The 21,126-nt window shown below is 39.8% G+C and overlaps 1 protein-coding gene across 7 annotated transcripts in view; it reads right to left on the reverse strand.

Moving 5' to 3' along the window:
• The window catches only part of sptbn5 (spectrin, beta, non-erythrocytic 5), a 68,790-nt gene that overhangs the window by 5,863 nt on the left and 41,801 nt on the right, over positions 1 to 21,126 (reverse strand). For 6 of the 7 annotated variants that reach the window (XR_005130813.1, XR_005130814.1, XM_017703314.2 and 3 more), the window contains 31 exons: positions 20,873 to 20,983; positions 20,469 to 20,648; positions 20,170 to 20,373; positions 17,452 to 17,601; positions 16,883 to 16,987; positions 16,415 to 16,606; positions 16,100 to 16,255; positions 15,805 to 15,996; positions 15,583 to 15,678; positions 15,279 to 15,397; positions 15,040 to 15,154; positions 14,742 to 14,855; positions 12,772 to 12,893; positions 12,526 to 12,688; positions 12,132 to 12,320; positions 11,948 to 12,025; positions 11,474 to 11,646; positions 11,288 to 11,378; positions 10,925 to 11,071; positions 10,679 to 10,816; positions 8,118 to 8,374; positions 7,790 to 7,976; positions 7,190 to 7,402; positions 5,748 to 5,944; positions 5,340 to 5,544; positions 4,950 to 5,126; positions 4,570 to 4,725; positions 3,172 to 3,389; positions 2,897 to 3,086; positions 1,290 to 1,466; positions 1,007 to 1,114 (listed from right to left, as the gene is read on the reverse strand). Coding sequence is in view for 4 of the 7 variants with exons in the window: in XM_017703314.2 (XP_017558803.1) it covers positions 1,007 to 1,114; positions 1,290 to 1,466; positions 2,897 to 3,086; positions 3,172 to 3,389; positions 4,570 to 4,725; positions 4,950 to 5,126; positions 5,340 to 5,544; positions 5,748 to 5,944; positions 7,190 to 7,402; positions 7,790 to 7,976; positions 8,118 to 8,374; positions 10,679 to 10,816; positions 10,925 to 11,071; positions 11,288 to 11,378; positions 11,474 to 11,646; positions 11,948 to 12,025; positions 12,132 to 12,320; positions 12,526 to 12,688; positions 12,772 to 12,893; positions 14,742 to 14,855; positions 15,040 to 15,154; positions 15,279 to 15,397; positions 15,583 to 15,678; positions 15,805 to 15,996; positions 16,100 to 16,255; positions 16,415 to 16,606; positions 16,883 to 16,987; positions 17,452 to 17,601; positions 20,170 to 20,373; positions 20,469 to 20,648; positions 20,873 to 20,983 (4,920 nt within the window). In the remaining 3 variants the exon portion in view is untranslated. Of the gene's footprint in view, positions 1 to 1,006; positions 1,115 to 1,289; positions 1,467 to 2,896; positions 3,087 to 3,171; positions 3,390 to 4,569; positions 4,726 to 4,949; positions 5,127 to 5,339; positions 5,545 to 5,747; positions 5,945 to 7,189; positions 7,403 to 7,789; positions 7,977 to 8,117; positions 8,375 to 10,678; positions 10,817 to 10,924; positions 11,072 to 11,287; positions 11,379 to 11,473; positions 11,647 to 11,947; positions 12,026 to 12,131; positions 12,321 to 12,525; positions 12,689 to 12,771; positions 12,894 to 14,741; positions 14,856 to 15,039; positions 15,155 to 15,278; positions 15,398 to 15,582; positions 15,679 to 15,804; positions 15,997 to 16,099; positions 16,256 to 16,414; positions 16,607 to 16,882; positions 16,988 to 17,451; positions 17,602 to 20,169; positions 20,374 to 20,468; positions 20,649 to 20,872; positions 20,984 to 21,126 lie in introns of those variants that run through there. The other variant, XR_005130815.1, reaches the window with a different exon arrangement.

Here is a 21,126-nt window from a genome sequence, read left to right on the forward strand (position 1 = left end):
TTACATTTACGCTTGAAATATTCAAAATTGAAATGTCCCCCCAGATGCTGAGTCATTAAAACCTACCTCTTTGCTTGAACTAGATACCTGGCATCCTTTTCTTTGCTTCATGAAGTTCATTAAGACTTGCTCATTTTCTCAGCTGCTGAGCTAACATTGTGTTTATATTGGTTGAACTACAGCTGAAATGCATTTTGGTCATATGACTGGTCTCAAAGACTATTGTTTGGTAAGAGAGTCAGAGCACATTACACTGTAGTGCATGCTGGGGACTGTAGTGCAGTGTATTGTGAAACGAGCTGATATTAAAAGAAAACTAAAATACTTTTGCGTGTGTGACGGGCCTGATCTTGTGTTTGACACATGGGCTCTAAAGTGTACTTTCCAACTTACAATTATACAGAAATTCAGTTAAACTAAAATTAATGCATTTGTCATATCTTCATGCTGGTAAAGAACATCTCTTTTCAAATACAGTGTTCTTGCACTGAATGCTCATAATACATGCCAGTATCAACAAAGTCATAATAAGGTTCTACAGAAAGAAACATATTATAAACTTTTCCACAGCTTTGAAGTTTTGATAAAACATTATAAATATACACCAGACACTTTTTTACATCTATGTTCATAAAATCTACTCTGTGGTGGTCCTGTCCAATGAAGAACAGGGTAAAAGGAGGCTAACAAAGTATGCAGAGAAACATATGCACTACAGTCTGTAACTGTAAAACTCTAAAGTTCCTATACAGGAAGTGTAGCTGCTAAAATGGACAATGAGTGTAGGTACAAGGAGGTGTATGGTCAGTGTAAGTATATATAAATTCACTATATATACACACACAATATAAACAATGAATTTCCAATCAAGTGGGCTACACATCTAAGCTGCTGACAATAACAAATTATGCGTATGTGATTTCAAAACTGGTTGCACATCATTTCCCTCAAATGAAATACAGTAAATATTACAAAAAACAGTTTTGAAGGGCATAGACCCATTTACCTGTGTTTTTTTCTTATGTAAGGTGTTAAATCGTTCACTCTGAGCTTGAATCATGGCTTCCAGATCCTCCTGTTTCTTCATCAGCTCCAGAACATCTGAAACAGAGTCCTTGAAGACAAAGAACAGTTTTAGAGTGGTAATCTCTTAAACTGTTAACCAAAGCACCAGCTCTTACAAACCCACACACACACACACACACACTTATAACAGTTTTGGATAAAATCATGATGTCACCACATTGTACAAAATTTCTGCTGAGAAATGTCTATGTGTCTGTCCTCACCCCATAGTCCTCTGCACTGAGTGCAGTCTCATAGGTATTCAACCAGTGTTCAGCTTGCTCTAGCTCTCTCTGAAGCTGCTGCAGCTCCAACTCCTCCTGATACATATCTCTCCTCTCGGCCCAGCCCTGCAGAACCTGCACCTCTAGCTCCTGAAGCTCTGCTAGACGATCTTCCAACTGTAAAACACATACACACACACATAATACAGATGAAAAGATGTAAACACAGCAAATTATTTAAAAAAATGCAAATGTTAACGTTCAAATACTTTAAATTTGATTGCCTTCAAAAAACAAAAAAAATAAATAGTGACAGTGGCAAAAGTTTTCACACCCTAATAAGTTAGTATGTAGTAACAGCCCCTTTCACAGATATCACAACTAGTCCGCTAGAAATCTTCCTGTTCTTGTTACAGGACTTTCCACCCACACTTCCATGCACAAACCTTCTAGTTTTGCAGTATTTCTGGGATACTGCATGCCCAGCATGTTTAATATCTAATACATAGATTTTAAATTATTTCAAATTAGGGGAGGATGAAGGCCTTTCCAAAGTCTTCAGCCTGCATTTGTTGATGTATGCATGTATTGTATCATGAATGCATGTATCATGCATTTTAAGGTACTGTTTTAGATCATTGTTGGAGAAGCCAGCCTTATTTCAGCACCGGTTTCTTGACTGACTGTGCCCCATGTGCCTTTAGTATGTCCTGATATTTAGGGGAATCCATTCTTCCACACAAAACATTTCCTGTGCCACCGGCTCCCACACAACACCAAAGCATTATAAATCCATCTCCATGAAAGGCGTTCTTTTCATTGAATTCTGCTCTTTTTTTCTCCAAATATTCCTTTTGCAATTGCTGTCAAAGCGTTCTTTTTGTACTTAATCAAAATGCCTCTGGCTTATTTATGTTCTTTTGTATACTTTGGAGGTTGTAAGATTACAGATTTCATCTAATGCAAAATAGGATTGTGTAATATTGACATAAAATGTGATGTGTCAATATGTCGGATATCACAATGACAATATGAAAAGCAATAAGGTATTACTGAATTAGTGTGCCTTTTAATGGATGTGATGTAAGTACACTTTTTTTTAACTGCAAGCACATTTTTGTGCACTGAAAACCTGTGTTTGATGCATTTTTACCAGCTTACAGTTCAGGATAAGGGACTTTTTGGGGTTGGAGGAGCCCATTGTTGTTGAGTGTTAGCACAACGTTTGAAGAGTCAGAGAAATTATTATGCACTGGAATTGTTATTTGCTCACAAGAACATAACAACTCTTGATCTGTCTAACCAGTCCTAATGAGTCAATTAAGGTCTAACACGCTAACTGATTTCTAAGGGCCTTTCAACTGGAAGTGTATCCCAATTTGCCACATTTATTTCTATTTTTAAATTGCTCAAATAAATTAAATGTGCATTTACATTTGCAGAAAAAACGTTTTCTTTAAATTGTTTGTTTCAGAGGTTATGAGCTTTTCCACAGACCCTGTGTATCCTTGTTCAAGAAGGATTAATTTGTGTTTTTTTCAACCTAAAATTTCATACCAATTAAAAAGGTCTGTGTAATGTTATATTGTTTGAAGTTGTTTTTATACCTCTTGACTCATGAAGTTTCCTTCGTGTATTAGATGTCTCCCTTCATTTTTCACCGTCTCTGACTTAACAAGCTGCCGGTCAATCTGGGTATGACACTCCTCGTGCCTTTTGATTAGCTGTCTCAGGTCTTTGACCTCACCTCTAAGTCCCTCCCCTGTCACCAGAGACAACGACTCTTTGAGCCATGCCCTGTGGAGACATCAAGAATATTTGACAGATCTGATGGCATATAACATTCCAAAATTATGAGTGTAAAAAAATGACAGTGACTTGCATGAGCTCTCTCCAGTCTGTAAGATATCTCTGGACAGCCTCAGCCTGCCGCAGCCTGTGTTTACGATGGCTGGCCTTCTCTAGGAGACTTGCCCAGCTTTCCTCCACATCTTGCAGGGTATCAGACACACTCACCCTCACCTGGGGAGACCGTCCGACCAGAGCCCTACCCTCTTCCTGTCGGCGCTGCACGTCCTTCTCTATTACAGCCAAATCTCTCTGGAGAAAAGAAATTGCAGGAAACTGACCTATGCATGGTTCAACCACAAAAGCATTCTTTCATAGCAATTTGCTAGGTTGGACAGGCTTTACAGAACATCAGCAAAACGCTAAAAAGTTTTTGGTATGTAAACTTTGTTCAAATTAATAATTTCAAATCATATTTATTTTGTATTTACATGAAAAGTCACACTGTTAGGAGTCTATCCTGAGTAGAAGAGAAAAAGTACCTCAAAATTTCGACTATCTCCAAATAATTACTTATTTTCCAAAATTTTTGATTTAGCATTATGCAATACTATGAAAAAGACATTTCAAGATAGAATTTTTTAAAAATCTGACATAGTACATTAATATTTCAAGATACAGAGTGTTAATTTAGAAAAAGATAAGCTATTTTGATAAATCATCCCATTATTACATTAAATTAAACATTTGTAAAGACAACTCATTAGTAACATGTTTGACAGGTGTTTGAAATTTACAAAAAACAGAGAACAAAAAAAACAAAGCCAGGCAACTCTTTTGTCCTCTACTTGGCAGGAATGGGCTTCCCTAGAAAATGAGTGTTAGTCACAGGAAAAGGCACTGATTTCTAAGTGGAGTTTGCTTGTTTGAGGATAATTGAAGTTCACATTGTTAGAAGAATAGGGAATAGTAGGTTGCTCTCTCTGTTATCATGCCATTTATAAGTCCAGATCAGTGATGCTGATGGTATCTTTACTTAATTACTTTAAAAAATCATCATTGCCCTTTTTGAGCCATCAAACAAAAACTGAATAAAAACTAACTGAACCCAACAAAGACTGAGGTTGGTCCCAGCTGTCGAAAAGGTCAAGGCATTAAGGCAAAAAGAACAACTCTTCAGAGGTAATATGGACTTTGCCCCCCAAAGCTATTAGCCTACAAATTGATCAGGATTTACTTTCACATAATACACTATTAAGACACAAAAGTAAGTTAAAGGCAAGAGACTAATTGAGCTATTTGATCTTAAAGAAAAAACTGTCAACTGGCTAGATAGTGCCAGTAACTAGTAATATTTAGCTGTCTGTAAACACTAATCAAAACTGTCCTGTAAGTTCTACACACACTTGTGGCTCTTTTAGTCAATGATAACACTGAAGAACAGAGAACAGAGGGGACTAATGGCAGATCAGTGCTGATGGCTATTCAGTACCTCAAGGCCTTCATGCTGTCGAATCAGAGCCTGGACACTTAGCAGGTCATGCTCCTGCTCCTCTGAGTCCAACACCACCTCCTTCTCACTTATCCAGCTCCTCAGCTCATCCAAGTCATGGTCAAACTGGTGAACCTCACGAGCTGATCTCAGATTCTGTGGAAACATCATCGACAAAAGTCAACAGAACCTTACTGAAATTTTAACATTGCTAATAGTGGATTAGCAGTTCAGGAACAAAACCTTCAGACAACTAGTTTCACAGCTTGCATACAGTGATTCAAGATTTTCATTTAAAATAGATTACAAGAAGTAGTTGTTTCTGTTTATAAATCCAAACACAACATTCATAGTCATTCATAAATTTCTTGAACAATTACCTCTGCTCGTGTTTTCACAGCTTTGTTTAGGTCCTCCCATAAATTCAGTAGTGCCTTCTCTCTTTGATGAACTTCTGAGGATTTCACCTTTTCTTTCAGCTTTTGGACTGTAGTGAGTTTGTTCTGACCCAAACTGTTGACCTCACCTGCAAAATCCTCAAATTTTTTCTGCAGTGCCTAACAAGAAAATTCAAAAACACACACTCTTATGATATCTCCACAATTCATTATTGACTATAATTCCCCATTGCGTTTTTTCTTTGATGGTTCACTCATATGTATCTTCACAAAGAATGTCTACACTTGTCTTATTTACATACATTTTACAATTCTATTTTGAACTCTCCTTTTCTCTCTGTTTTTATGAGTCATAATTACATGAAAATTTACCTCCACATCATCCAGATCTTGTCCGTATTCATCTGACTCAGCAAGGGTCTTGCGAGAGAGAAGCCAGCTCTGCAGGTCTCTGGCCTCCCTCTCAAAAACATAAAGATTGTACTGGTCCTCCAGCAATGCACGGCGCTCAGCAGACAGCTGCAGCAGAGACGTAAATCTTTTTCCTAAGTCTGTGACACATTTGTTGACTAAGTGGCTGTAAAGAAGCATGTCCATTATTAGCATGAGTTCATTCAAGCCAGCGTGTCCAGTGGGTTTAGTTCTAGAATTCAGTACAAGTTGTGTAAAATTATGTTTGGGATATTTTTTTTTATCTGCCTTTGTTGTGAATTAAATTATTTTCAATGCTATAGTTTGCTATAGTTTTTTGACATCAGTGCAAACTCAGTACTACCTCACCTGTTGGGATGGCCAGACTTCTCCAGTTCAACTCCGGTCTTTTGCAATGACTCCACTTTTCCAAGGTGGTTTTCCAACTCTAGGTCTACTGTGTCCAGCTTCCTAAGTAGTGTCCCTGTGGCCTCCTCACTTTTACCATAGTCTCTGGACTCAAGCACAGGAATCAGTTCATCCATCCACAGCTCCAGCTCAGAAATCTATAGAGAAAGGAATATGGAATTGAAAGTCCATTTTATCTGGAATTTATAAGTGGCCAACACAAGACTCATCGCTGACTTGTGTTGTAGTAACTGTACAGAAAGACAGTATAACATTTTAAATACAGCTAAAAATACAGCTAAAAGCAGTTGTACTAATTGATCCCCACATGTGTTCTTTCACACACATTTTTATTGGTGATTTTTTATCATTTTTTTCAAAGGATGTAACAATATGGGAATTCTAGGCCAAAGACAATAGCTAATAATTTTAATGTACATATCTGATATTGGTACCAATATGTAAACAGTCATAAAATGTAAAAACCTGGACTGTATCTACCTAGATTAGAATTACAGAGAAATATCAAATTTTTATTTAAATAGAGCTACAAATGCAGTTTAATGAATAAAATGAAAAAAATAATTAGCTCAATACCTCATTGTTATGTAAATACAATGCATAATTTGCTTTAACAGGACTATAAAATGTTCAGAAACAAATTACTTCCATGGTGGCAATTTGCACTGATTTTTTGTATTCCATGGAAAAACAACAGTGTAAAAGTTAAACTGAATAAAACTGAACCCCTTTAGACATTTTTATTGTTTATTTATGCTAACCAAATGTGTCAAAATCATCAAACTTGTTTTTTCTACCCATCAAACATAACATCAGCATCAGTTTAGCCATTTGAGTAGCTTCTGCATCTCACTAAATGGGACCTGTGGTTGTTAGCTTCACGTTTTGAGTTAAAACCAAGGCTATGATTAGAGCTGTAAGTAAAATCATAGCACATAGCAGATTTTGAAGTTTAGCTTAGTTAAAAAAAGTCATGTTTTTTGGTCTTTTGTGCTATCTATGACATTTTCTATCACACTTGCTTAGACATGAGCAAATTAATATTTACTTACTACTAAGCTTAATGTTAAAACTAGTTAATGTTAAAACTCATTTTGTCATTTAGTTTGCCTAACTGAACTTAGTAAACACTTACAACTAGCCTACAATTGTACTTATGTATAGCTGGTGCAACCAGCCCCTGGAGGACAATACATATGTCATTATCTACCAGTTAAATCTAAACAATGCCATTTTTTCACGCAATTACGTTCCAATTCTGATATGATTTCAATATTATCATGCACCCCTAATTTATATAGTACAAATATTTATTAGAAGCATTTATGAAGTCAGGGAAAATCATAATTCATTAATGATACAAATTGGAGGAGTTCTCAAACCTCTGAAAGAAAGGTCTGGATTTTCAGTGCTTCTTGTAGGAGTCGGCCCCTAACTGCAGACTCTTTCTTTAAAGTGTCAAAGAGCTCCCTTAGCTCAGCCAGTCTCCCGCTGATCTCCTGTGATGCAAAGTGCCTGCCTCTCACCAAGTTCTGTCCTGCATCCAGTACAGCATGCACCAGAGGGGTACGGCCTTCAATTTCTTGCATTATCACCTGAAGAGTAAAGCACACTCATAACATTTGAAATTCGATCAAAACATCTTTTGTGTATAATCGAGATACCAAGGACAACTGTGTTCATTGATTTACTGTCAGTAGTACACAATGTTATATGGTGTGTGGCAGAAGAAATACTAAAGTTTATTTGTATTTACAAGATGACATAATTTATTTAATCTACAGTAGTGTGTAAAATTGTGAGTTGGTTTGATAACTGATTGAAAATCTAGTTTTTATAAATACATTTTTTAAGTAACAGATTTTATACATTTATGTAGTATTTTGCTTACTGTAATCTTCATCACATTATTAGCAGTGAATACTGAGGCATTTCCACACAATAAAATACTGTTTCAGCAGCAACTCAGTTAACTCACTGACCTGGTGCTTTTTGAGCATGGCTTGTGTGCTCTGCAGGGAAGTGCCCAAGTCTTTTGATCCTGTGGCCTGTAGCTTGTCCTGAATCCATGCCAGTTCATCCTCTATGTCTCTGTAGAACTGGTACAGCAGCTGCCATGACTCCAATGTCTCTCTACGAGTCTGGAGTGGCTCGGCCAGACCATTGTACCTGCGGAAAAAAGCGGTAAAGGTAACATCTGTAGAAAAATCTATTTCATATTCCTGTGTTTGCATTTTGATTGTATTTTTATTGTCATCGAATCTTCCTCTCAAAGATCAAATGATATAAATACAGTAAAAGACTGTACACCTATTGACTGTGTGCCAAACCCGTTGTTGGATCTCCCCAGCCAGGAAGTTGCCTTGGGAGCTAAAGTCTTTGGCTGTGTCAACTAGACCCTGAACCTTCTCCAGATGTCCATCCACCACTTCCTCCAACTCCTGTAGAGCCTTCAGCAGTCTGCTGACTGAGGCCAGGTCCTCCCCACAATCTTCTTTGCTCATTTCAACTTCCACGGAATCCAGCCACTCTGCAACATCATCCAGAGAGCGCTGGAATTGCAAAGCCTGCAGGGAAAGGAGAAATATATTAGGATGATAATACAAGGCAGTTTTTGGTTTTATTTAACTAAAGCACTGCACCCATGCTAAAACATAATCTACACTGGAAGCACAACATGGGCTGACATGGCAACATATTTTGAGTTCAATATATTTTTGATTCTGAGGTCCAGACTAATTTGATTCTTTAGGTTTTAAAAATGTCACAGAACTCTATGCAACACTTAGCTATGTGCATTGCTAGTGCAATGCATACTTAATCAAATCCAGGTTAAATGTAAACATTTATCCCTTGGCAAATTTTTCTTAGCAATTACCTGCCAGTACCAATATGATTTCGATATTTTCATGACTTTCTATTCTGAGATCCAGATTTGATTTGATTCATATTTTGTGTTAAAACTAGCGTGTTTGTTCATGGGTGCATGAGTGACATAAGCCACTCCCCCTTGCCCCTACACTTTCCTCTGATAGGACATACCCATATACCTAGTTTTAATCATGTATACAGTATCTCACAAAAGTGAGTACACCCCTCACATTTCTGCAAATATTTTACTATATTTTTTCATGGGACAACACTATAGAAATGAGACGTGGATATAACTTAAAGTAGTCAGTGTACGGCTTGTATAGCAGTATAGATTTACTGTCCTCTGAAAATAACACGACATAGCTATTTATTTCTAAATAGCTGGCAACACAAGTGAGTACACCTCACAGTGAACATTTCCAAATTGTCCCTAATTGTGTTGTTGTCCTTCCCTGGTGTCATGTGACTCGTTAGAGTTACAAGGTTCCAGGTGTGAATGGAGAGCAGGGCTGTTAAATTTGGTGTTTTGCGTACAATTCTCTCATACTGTCCACTGGATATTCAACATAGCACCTCATATCAAAGAACTCTCTGAGGATGTGAAAAATAGAACTGTTGCTCTCCACAAAGATGGCTTAGGCTATAAGAAGAATGCTAACACCCTGAAACTGAGATATAGCATTGTGGCCAAGGCCATTCAGTGTTTTTTCAGGACAGTTTTCCACTACAAACAGGCCTCGCCAGGATCGACCAAAGAAGTTGAGTCCATGTGCTCACTTCATATCCAGAGGTTGGTTTAAAAAAATAGATGCATGAGTGCTGCTGGCATAGCTGCAGAGGCTGAAGAAGTTGGAGGTCAGCCTGTCAGTGCTCAGAACATATGCTGCACAATACATTGACTCGGTCTGCATGGCCGTCATCCCAGAAGGAAGCCTCTTCTGAAGCTGACGCACAAGAAAGCCTGAAAACAGTTTGCTGAAGACAAGCTGTCCAAGACTACTGGAACCATGTCCTGTGGTCTGACAAGATAAACTTGTTTGGCTCAGATGGTGTCCAGCATGTGTGGTGTCGCCCTGGTGAGGAGTACCAAGACAACTGTCTCTTGCCTACAGTCAAGCATGGTGGTGGAAGCATCATAGTTTGGAGCTGCATGAGTGCTGCCGGAACTGGGGAGCTGCGGTTCATTGAGGGAAACATGAATTCCAACACATACTGTGACACTCTGCAGCAGAGAATTCAGAAACTCTGCTGCATTGCAGTTTTTTAACTCGATAACGACCCCAAACACACTTCCAAGATGACAACTGCCTTGCTGAAGGTAAAGGTGATGGACTGTCCAACTATGTCTCCAGACCTAAACCCAATTGAGCACCTGTGGGGAAACTTCAGGCAGAATGAGGTTAGGCACACAGTGTCTAACATCCACCAGCTCCGTGATGTCGTCATGGAGGAGTGGAAGAGAATTTCGGTAGCAACCTGTCCAGCTCTGGTGAATTCCATGTCCAAGAGGGTTAAGGGAGTGCTAGATAATAATGGTGGTCACACAAAATATTGTCACTTTGAGCACAATTGGGAGATGTTCACTGTGAGGTGTACTCATTTGTTTTACCAGCTATGTTAATGGCTATGTGTAGAGTTATTTTCAGAGGACAGTAAATCTATACAAGCTATACAAGCTGTACACAGACTACTTTAAGCTATATCCAAGTTTCATTTCTATAGTGTTGTCCTATGAAAAGATATAGTAAAATATTTGCAGAAATGTGAGGGGTGTACTACTCACTTTTGTGAGATACTGTGCATATATATATATATATATATATATATATATATATATATATATATATATATAGACACACACACATATATGATCATACTTGACCCAACTGCACCATACTGGACTAGAATAATGCAGCAGCATAGAACTACACAAAACAGTACTGTGCCTTTCTTTACATTTTTGAAAAACATTCTAAACATTCTAAATTTTTCTGTACCTGATATGCTTCTTGTAAACGTGTCTTCTTCTCCTTGCAGTTGAGTAAAAGTTGTTCCCAGCCATCAGTGAGATCTTTCATTTTGGGTTTAATCTTGCCCTTGGCTGGGTGACCAGCAGCTAACATCATCTCACCTTCCTGTGGTTCAAACCATTAACTTTTGAGATTTGTGACACTGAAGCCTTTCTCACTGTTCTCTAGTTTACATTACACTTTCACTTATTTTTGGTTCCCTGGACATAGTACCTTAGTGAGGGCTTCCACAGAGTTGCAGTTGGCCAGAACTTCAGCCTCAAAGCTTTGGTGTTTCAGTAGCTTGGCCTGTAAATTGATGGGGTCTCTCCAGTTTTCATCTTGAGCCACTGATTTCTTCTCATTCAACCATGAACATACCTTAATGAGAGATTGAAGACATCAACAAGGATTTAAACATATAAGAACTGTATGATTAAAACTATGCAACAATATACAGTGTGTATAATGTCAAATGTTAATGCTATATGAGCAAAATGCTGAATACTACAGTAAACCTGAGAGCATCATTCAGTGAAGGTATTCTATCTGAGTATCCTTCTCAAACATTAGCAGCTAGTTTCTTTGTTGACATACCTCATAACTAGCTTCTAAGAATTTTTGTAGCTGGAACGATTCCTCCAAAGCTTTTTGTCGTGCTTTGCTCATCTCCACCAATTTTCCCTTTCTGGAAGAAAACAGTTTAAGTAAGCTTATAGTCATACTGAAGCATTAACTTAGCTTTAGCCTGTGTTGTATCCTTAAAATTGGCTTATGGCTCACCTGAGCTGAACAGCCTTGTCCTTTCTTCTGATGTTGTCTGAGTCATAATGTTTTTTCTGTGTCAGCTGCTGAGCATATCTCTCCACCTCCTCCACCTGCTCTAGCTGAGCTTCTATAGAGTTCTCAAAAAGAGCATGCTTCCTCTGAAGAGCCTCCACCTCTGATAGGGAGTCCTGAAAAAACAAAAGCATATCTAATATCAAACTCTACACTTCCCTTTGGTGTACAATAGTTTTGATATTCCCAAAATGTCCATAAAATAAAAGCTGTGACTTGAAGGTCCATTATTTCTGGAATTCTATAGTTACACCACATAAACATAATGTCAGCTCAGTAGTTGGCTCACTAAGGATCAATAATTAATATTTTCTAACTTGTTCTCCATATTTTTTGAGTAAAGCCAATCTAATACCAGGTTGGCATTGATTGATACTCAAGATTTCAATATCGATTGCTATTTAATAGAGCACGTACCCCAAGATCTTTGTTGGCCAGAAAAGCTTCCATATTGCTCAATAAAATCTCACTTTGTTCCACATGGCCAAGGAATATCTATACAAAGTCACATGTTGATTTAAAAAAAAAGAAAACAGAATTAGCAAATGTATCTTTTTTTGACTTCTTAATTCTCTTACATTTCAAATGTTTTATAAAATACCTGCAGGTCCAGTGCCTGGTTCAGTATGGTCTTTCTTTCTTTCCATGCTTGAATGAGCCCATCTTTAGCATCTTCAAGTTTGTTTAAGGCTTTTTTTATTTCTGCTGTATCACTATGGCCAGACTTCACTAGATTCTGCCCAAAATGATTCACCGAATCGATCCGCTCACCGCGTGCATCTATCTCTGTCTACAATCAGACAAGCCGTGATTGTTAGGAAAAGTATTATTAGCTTGCAGGATTCATAGGATTTTTTCTCCCCTACAAGAAGAAGTTGAAAAGTTGCAGAACCAATACTGCTATATCCATTAACAATTTATTAAACAGAAAAATCACGATTGTTACCTCACATAAACATACTAATTAATTAAACTGGAAGAGTGGGAAATTTTACCTTCCAATCTTGATGCTCCACTATAAAGCTCTCTGCTTCAGCTTTACTCTTGGGCAGCCCCTTCTTCCCCATTTCAGCAGTCTGCTTCAGTGTCCAGTCCAACAGCAGACGCTGATTAGCCTTAAACAGCTGGAACTGGTGAGACTCCTGTAAATGCTCCTTTCTACAATGACGCATATCAAAGTCAAACTATAACAGTTCCGCAAGGTGAAGCTTTGTCATAAACTGTACAAAGTGTCAACACACCTTAATTTTACTTCCTTGTCCAGCTTCATTAAAGTGGTATTAACATCTCTCTGTTTCTTGCTGAGCTTGTCAGAAAGGTCAGAAAGAGTCCTTAGTCGATCTTTGGTCGCTCTCTCTAGAACCTGCTTTCACAAATTAGAACACAATCCTTAAAAGCAGCTATGGTAATTTGCAGGAAAACAATGCAAAGTGCTCCTTCCACCGAATGATAATATCCTCATTTGAAGTCAGAGTTTCTCCACCCCCACTGAGTACAGCTTGAGCAAAAGCCACTCTGGCCGATCCTTAGTGACTTCACAGCTGTCCAGAACCTCCATAAAGCCAACTGAAAGTCTTACAAGGTCTCACCAAACTCCTCCCATGTTCTGGATTTTGCTTCAGCCACAGCCGCTCCTGCCTTTATAAGCCATCCAACTACGCCTAGCGGTTCCACAATGGAGGTTTTGAACAGGGTCAAAATCGGACTCCATGTCCCTTCCTCCTCTGGAAAATTAGAAAAGTTCTCCCCAAATGTGGGAGTTAAAATCATTCTGAAGAGAGGCCTCTGCAAGTCATTCCCAGCACACCCTCACTATTTGTTTGAGTCTACCAGGTCTGACCACCAGCCTTCTCTACCATCTGATACAAATGACCGCTAGATAGTGATCAGTTGACAGCTCATCTCAGCATCTCTCTTCATCTGAGTGTCCAGAACATGGTCCCAAGTCAGGTGAAACAACAACAAAGTCTATCACTGACTTTTGAGCCAATCAGTTTGTTATGGACAATCCATGACTAGCACAGAAGTTCAAAAACAATTCACCATTCAAGTTTAAATCTGGGAGGCTCTTCTTCCCACTGCTTCCAGGTTCCCCAGTTAACGCCATGAGCATTCAAGTGTTCGAGCAAGACTATGGAGTCTGTAGGCGAGACCTTTCCACCCAACTTGCTTCAAGAAGGCCACATATTTTAAACTGTTGTTGGTGCATAAGCAACACCCAGCAACTTTAATTTGCACTGAAGCATTCTCTTGTCCACTGAGTAAGTTATGTCCATATACTCTGCATTGAGTCAAGCTTGTTCAAGGGTGTGCATTGTCTCTACTCCTGTTCGTAATATTCATGGACAGGTTGTCATGGTGTAGCCAAGGTCAGCAAGCAATTTTGTCTGCTGTTTGAGTGATGGAGATCGGCCACAGGCTGGGACAGGAGTCAGCAGTAATGCAGTCTCAATACTAGACTGTGGTGGTAAAGAGGGAACTGAGCCATAAGACAAAGCTCTCTGTTTACTGGTTGGTCTACATTCAAACCCTCTCCTATGGTCATGAGCTTTAGGTATGAGATTGAAAGAATGAGATTGCGCATACAAGCGGCAAATGAGCTTTCTTCACAGTTTGGCGGGCACTCTACTTGACAGAGTTAGGAACTTAGTCAACTGGGAGGAGCTCAAAGTAGAGTCGCTACTCCTCCACATTGAGAGGATTAGGATACCCCCTGGCCTTACTAGGCCTGGCCTACAGGGATGAGACCCCAAGGTCATCCTAGGACGTGCTGTAAGGATTATATCTCTGTCTGGAAGCAGCTTGCAGGGGACAGGGAATCCCTCTTGAGATTCTCAGCTTTCCCCACTGCTACCATGACCCTTTTATTAAGTGGTTTAAGAGAATGAAGATGGCGGTTAGGGAACCAGCCTCATGACCGGAAGGTCGCCGGTTTGATCCCCAGAGCCGACAGCACATGACTGAGGTGTCCTTGAGCAAGACGCCTAAACCCCAACTGCTCCCCGGGCGCTGCGGATTGGGCTGCCCACTGCTCCGGACAAGTGTGCTCACTGCCCCCTAGTGCGTGTGTGTGTGTGTGCTCACTAGGGTGTATGTGGTGTTTCACTTCATGGATGGGTTAAATGCGGAGGTGAAATTTCCCAGTTGTGGGACTAATAAGGGTCACTTAATCTTAATCTTAATATATTGCAACAATACACAGTACACTCACATCGCCTCTTTCCTGGATAACTCTGGCTTCCCGTTCCATCTCCTCATGTCTGCGCATGAGGTTCTCCACACTCTCCACATCCTCTCCACAGCCTTGACCTTGAAGCAACAGCATCTGAAGCACCAAAAAATAAACAACTTCAACATCAAAGGGTAAAAAATGGTGGTCAACACCATGTGCAAAAGTTCTCTTAGTCTTAAGCATATGGTGCTACGCTATTTTTTTTTTCAAGTAAATATATTCAAATATATTAATTTCCTTATTTATATAAATAAGGAAATTTTAAAGACAGCATTACCTTTTCACTTGCCCTTTCTCTGACTTCCTCAAGGTCACGGATCAATGAGTGGACCTCCAGTGCTGCTTTTAGTTTCTTCTTATAGCTGCTCAGGTTCCCATGGAAATTATTCCACCTGCAAATAATCATGAATGTACATTATTGTGTATTGTACTATTTTTTCATTCATTAACAGTCAAATTAGCATTTTGTGAAGTATTGCTTTTAACAAAAATTACGAAGGAGAAAGTGAGATAAACCTCTCATTGAGCTGCTGCCTGCGCTTCTTCACAGTGGCCAGTTCATCGTTGTTCTGCCTCTCTAGGCGAGCAGCCAGGCTGTTAATGGCCTTGATATGGGCATCATCTACAATCACAATCTGTAAGGAGATTAATTCTTTAAAACTCATAATAATTAAATTTAATGATATCACAGCTCACACTGGAGTATCACTGAGTAACTGGTAACTCATAAAAGAATAATCAATCCAACTTTCATTCATTACTACTGGACATGCTGGTACTATGACAGTACTTCTGTGATGTAGAAATACTTTCACCTTACCCCAAGGCTGGAGCTTCTGAACTCACTCAGCTTTTTCAGTATTTGCAGACCATGTTCATAGTCCTCACCAAGATCCCCCACATTTATCATTACCTCCTACAAACAAGACATGCAGGGAAATGCTACCTCATTTTACACTCTCACACTATTACTATAGAGAGTTTGAGAATGTAGCTAGTAATTTTAATGAACAAGCATGATTATAAGGTTCTAATTTTTTACCTTCTGTCGGATCCAAACTTCAACCTGCTCTACTTTTTGAAGGAACTCTAGAAAGTCACGGTTGTCTTCCAAAACTTTCCCTCGGGCAGAAACGGCTTGTTTTAGAGCCTCCCAGTGAGAGATCAGAGCAGAGACACTCTGTCGCACCTCCCTGGACTTGGGATGACGAAGGGAAACCAGTTCATCTCCTGTCTAATGGAGTGAAGAAAAGCAAGGTTATGAAAGTGTTCTAATGTACAATAAAGTAAAAAATATTCTAATTCCACACAGTAAGGCATCATGCAACAGGACTCACCTGCTGAACAGATTCAATGATCTTGCCATGGGCCAGAATCTCTGCCTCGAAAACCTGATGCTTCTGCAGTAGCTTCATTTTGGTATGTAGGTTGCTCAGGTCCATCTTGGAATCCTCTTGCAGCTTCTGCATGCGTTCTGATATCCATTCCTCAGCCTGCAGCACAAATAGTAGCAGATTATCAGTATCAAAACCTATTTTTTTAATTTTAAAATGAAATCACAAATACACATGTAGTCTCAAATATCCACAAATAAATACAAAGAAATGTGTTTTGACTGATTACTGAATTCATGTCTGAGTTGTTTGGTATACCTCAGATGCATTCCTGTTGAAGATACAAAGAAGCCGTGAAGTCTCAAGCTCCTCCTTGCGTTTTGTTGACAGATCTTTGACGCGCTCCCTCCTGTCTCTGAGAGATTTGAATTTGTTCTTAATGTGGTTGGCTTTCTCTCTTGTCACCTCCCCTTTCCTCAAACTGTCAGCTGACTCCTGAAGAGCAACCATCTACAAACAAGCAGATCATCACTATTACTTTTAAGCACTCTTAAAGCAATTTTGATACTTCACGGTTTAGGCTAAAGTAACATAATTAGGGTTGTTGTAGCATTAGAAACACAGAATTAAACTTCATGTAGTGCTGATTCTTGTGTAAGCTTTAAAAAAAAAAATAAAACACAGAATAAATAATTTTGAATCAGTGACAAAATACACTCTCAAAGCACCAACCATAAACTTTAGAATTCCATACAATAACCATGGCTTGAATAATACAGGGCCAACCTTATCTTCCTGACTAGCAAGCAGTTTTTCAAAGGCTTCATGACGTTTGATTAGAGTGTCTGTCTCATCCACTGTTGCTCCCAAATCACTGTTTTTCAAGTGAACCTGCAAAATAAAAGATTGCTCTTCATGATGTGCAGTTCTACAGTCTCATCAAAGTAAAGACATGCTGACCTCAAAAGTCAAATGAAAAGACATTTTTGTACCAGCCTCAGTTCCCCTAAACAATTCAAAGTAAGACTGAACGGCCTGTTCTGCCTTTCTCATTGAGCTCATCAAAGCAATAGATACCCTAAAACTGATAGGACTAGTTAGATTGGTTAGACTGGAACAAAATGATAGTTTTCAAGTCTAAAGAACTGGTAACCATGTTACCACATATGGAATACAATGTGCTCCACATCATCAGGCGCTGTACTTTTTACAAGCTACATTTAAAAGATATACATTTCTTATATACATTACATATTCATTATTTTTACTGGAAATACTACAATTTCATGTAGACTATGACTATGTATAACTTGTTATATAAATCGTGTTCCCAAAAGCTTGTTCCACATTCCAACCTCTTGGGAGTTGGTGATCTTTTCCATGTGATCAATGTCTCTGTAGAACACCTGCTCCTGATAGGTGTTCTCTAGCCATTTCTGCTTCGATTCCCAATTATCTGTCAGTCTTTCTCTCCCATCTTGCAAAGCTCTCAGTTTTTCTTGAACCTGATGATAAAAAGGCACTTTTATGTTGTACGCATTTGATGCATTGAATATTTTTTATGCCTATTCTTTTACAAGTTTCATCACTTCCACTTTACATAGGTATTGGGCATAGTGAATGCTTACAATCACAGATTGTAGTTCATCTGTTTCTCTGAATCGTTTCTTAGCTACTCTTCACCCCATTCATCAATGGTCAGGACCACACTAGTGACATAGTGGTAGTGCGTGTGTGTGTCTGTACTGCACATAGTGGATCACACAGCGGTATTGCTCAGTGTCAGTGTTAGACTGAAAATAGTGAACCCACCATCTGCAAGGTTCAGCATGGGAGACCGATATAGTGCCTTATAAGCAGTGGGAGATGGCAGGAGGTCCATGACGGCATGAACCCCTGCAGGTATAGGGATACTCACAAACCCCTGGCTGGCTACTATACAGTTGGAGTTTGCCCTGATAGATGAGAGGGTCACATCAATATGAATTAAAATTGCAAGGAGGAAAACTCTGATTGTTGTATGTGCTCATGCACCAAACAACAGTTTGGAGAATGTGGCCTTCTTTGGAGTGAGGTGGCAGGGTTCTGGAGAGAGTTCCAACTGAACTTTATATTCTTGCTGGGAGATTTCACTGCACATGTTGACAATGACTGGGAAGCCTGGAGGGGCTGATTGTGAAGAATGACCTGCCTGATCTAAACCCAATGGTGAATTGTTACTGGACTTCTGTATTAGTCATGGATTGTCCATAATGAACACAAGGATAAGTGTACTTGGTAACAGAGCTCTTTGGGTCAAAGATCAATGATCTACTTTGTTGTCGTTTCATTTGACTTGGGACAATATATTCTGGACACTTAGGTGAAGAGAAGTGCTAAGCTGTCAACTGATCACCATCTGGTCAGTCAGACCTGGTAGGCCCTGGCAAACAATGTGGGTGTACTGGGAACTACTGCCAGAGGCTCCTTTTGAGAATTCTTTTAACTCACACCATCAGGAGAACTTTTCTCATGTGCTGGAGAAGGTAGCTTTTCTCCCTTGTGCAGGTTGTTGATGGGGCATGAGAGCTTGCCAACCCAGTCTACATTTGTTTTGTGGACTTAAAGAAGGCATATAAATATAAAAATCATGAATATACATGTAGTCTCAAATATCCACAAATAAATGCAAAGAAATGTGTTTTGACTGATTACTGAATTCATCTCTGAGTTGTTCAGCTAGGTATACCTTGGATGCATCCCTGTTGAAGATACAAAGAAGCCGCGAAGTCTCAAGTTCCACTTTGCGTTTCATTGACAGATCTGTGATGCACTCCCTCCTGTCTCTGAGAATTTGTTCAAAGCTTTCAGAGACCATGTTCCCTGATACATTCTGTGGGATGTCCTTCGGGAGTACGGGGTGCTGGGGCCACAACTCCAGGCCATTCAGTCTCTGTACACTCAGAGTGAGAGCTGTGTCTGTATACCTGACAAGTCAAGCTCTTTCAATGTGGGTGTTGGACACTGCCAAGGTTGTGCATTGTCTCCACTCCTGTTTGTGATATTTATGGACAGGGTGGCAAGGTGTAGCCAAAGTAAAGACGGCATTCTGTGTGGAGGCCAGAGGGTGGCATCTCTGCTTCTTGCAGATGATCTTGTCCTTTTGGCTCCATCACATGAATCCCTCCAACATGCACTGAGCAGTTTGCAAGTGAGTGTTTAACAGCTGTCATGCAGATCAGCACCTGAGCTTTGGGTAATGACTGAAAGAATTAGATCGCAGATACATGGGGCAAAAATAAGCTTTCTTTGCAGGGTGCTACACTTTACTTGATAGGGTGAGAAGCTCAGTCATCTGGTAGGAACTCAAAATAGAGCCATTACTCCTCTACATTGGGAGGAGCCAGCTGAGATGGTTTGGGCATCTGATTAGGCTGCCCACTGACCGTCGCCTGTTGGAGGTTTACAAGGCATGGCTGACTGGGAAGAGACCCCAAGGCTGTGACAGGATCGACTGGAATTATATCTCCAAGTTGTTCTGGGAGCGGCTCGGAATCCCACAGAATGAATTGGAGGACGTTGCAGGGGAAAGGGTTCTCTGGGAATCTCTGCCTTTCCTATTGCTCCCAGGACCTTATATGGATCAAGCAGTGAATGAATGAAAGATGTATAACACAGGTAGGTGGGTCTGAGTGGACAGTAAGTGTACACAGTAGTGATGTGAGTTATTTACTTGTACCAGCACAACAAACATCCCACTACCACATCAGTGTTACTGCAGTGCTGAGAATGATTCACCACTCACACATTATCTGCTCAGTGGTGGTCCTGTGAAGGTTCTGACCATGACAAGAAAGGCTAACAACTGATGCAAAGAAAGAGATGGGCTACAGTTGGTGACTTTAGAACTACAACAAGTGTTCAGTGTACATAAGATGGTTTTCTATTTGATGACATTGGTATTCTCTTCATCACAAGTATCTGCATTTCCATATGCTTCTCAGAAAACAGTACCTTCGTAAGGAAATTCTAACATAACTAAAGATAGTTGAAAAACACAGATGGATTAAAAAGTGTTCCTATTGGATAATCACCTCCCTAGCATTATAACTGTCCTGCTCCTGTAGGTGTTGGCCCATAGCTTCAGCATGGGCATAAGTCTCTTCACGGGCTACAATCTCAGCCCACAGTTGTTGATGCTGGAAAAGCTGCAGGTCACATGTGGCCACATCACGAATGGACTCCTCTGCCTTCATTCCACTCAGTACTTGAGCACACCACAGAGAATAGTCCTGCACCTGAGTTACCAGGGTGAAAAGTGTCAATGAAACTGATCAATACCTCTACAAAGATCACAAGTAGTGTGAGTGTGTGTCTGTATGTAAATAAATACTGTATTGAGGAAGAGGTAACGCTGTTTGGAAAGTCGCAACTCCTCCTCCCTCTTCTCCATTTGCATCCGGAGTCTCTCCCAGCTCTCAACCACCTCCTGCTGCTGTTCCTGCATCTTACCTTTCAGTTGTGGGGAGCATAAATCTAGAATGGAGTCTGCAGCATCCAAGAGCTCCTGCAGCTGAGAAAACACCAGACAAACCAGAAACCATAGAGGTTGTATCAACACCACTTGATGACAGCACCACTGTCAGCACCACTTCCAGTCTAGAAGACTCATTGCACCTTACCATAATTGCTTTCTCTTGGATTACTAAGCAGCCATGAATATATTATATGTGACTCTTAAGCTTATCAGAACTCCAGGCATTTTTAAAAGGGTAAAAATGTGAAAGTTCTGAGTACCTGCTGCTCATTTCCAGCTAGCTCATGCACCAAAGCATCATGCTTCCTTAGCTGCAACACCACACCTTGAATGTCTTTGGCGACATCATCAGGAATGCTTTTGTACCTATCCTGTTGGATTTTAGATAAGCAGAAGGTCAGCACACTCGCAGAACAGTTTGATGCAGCTTTAAATGTGAGTTAGGCAGCCATTTTGTGATTTTGACTGTTTTTAGCTACAATAGCTTCTTTTTATCTCCTCTGGTTGAGAGTAT

The sequence above is a fragment of the Pygocentrus nattereri genome, chromosome 10 (assembly GCF_015220715.1).
Source record: "Pygocentrus nattereri isolate fPygNat1 chromosome 10, fPygNat1.pri, whole genome shotgun sequence".
NCBI classification, from domain to species: Eukaryota; Metazoa; Chordata; class Actinopteri; order Characiformes; family Serrasalmidae; genus Pygocentrus; species Pygocentrus nattereri.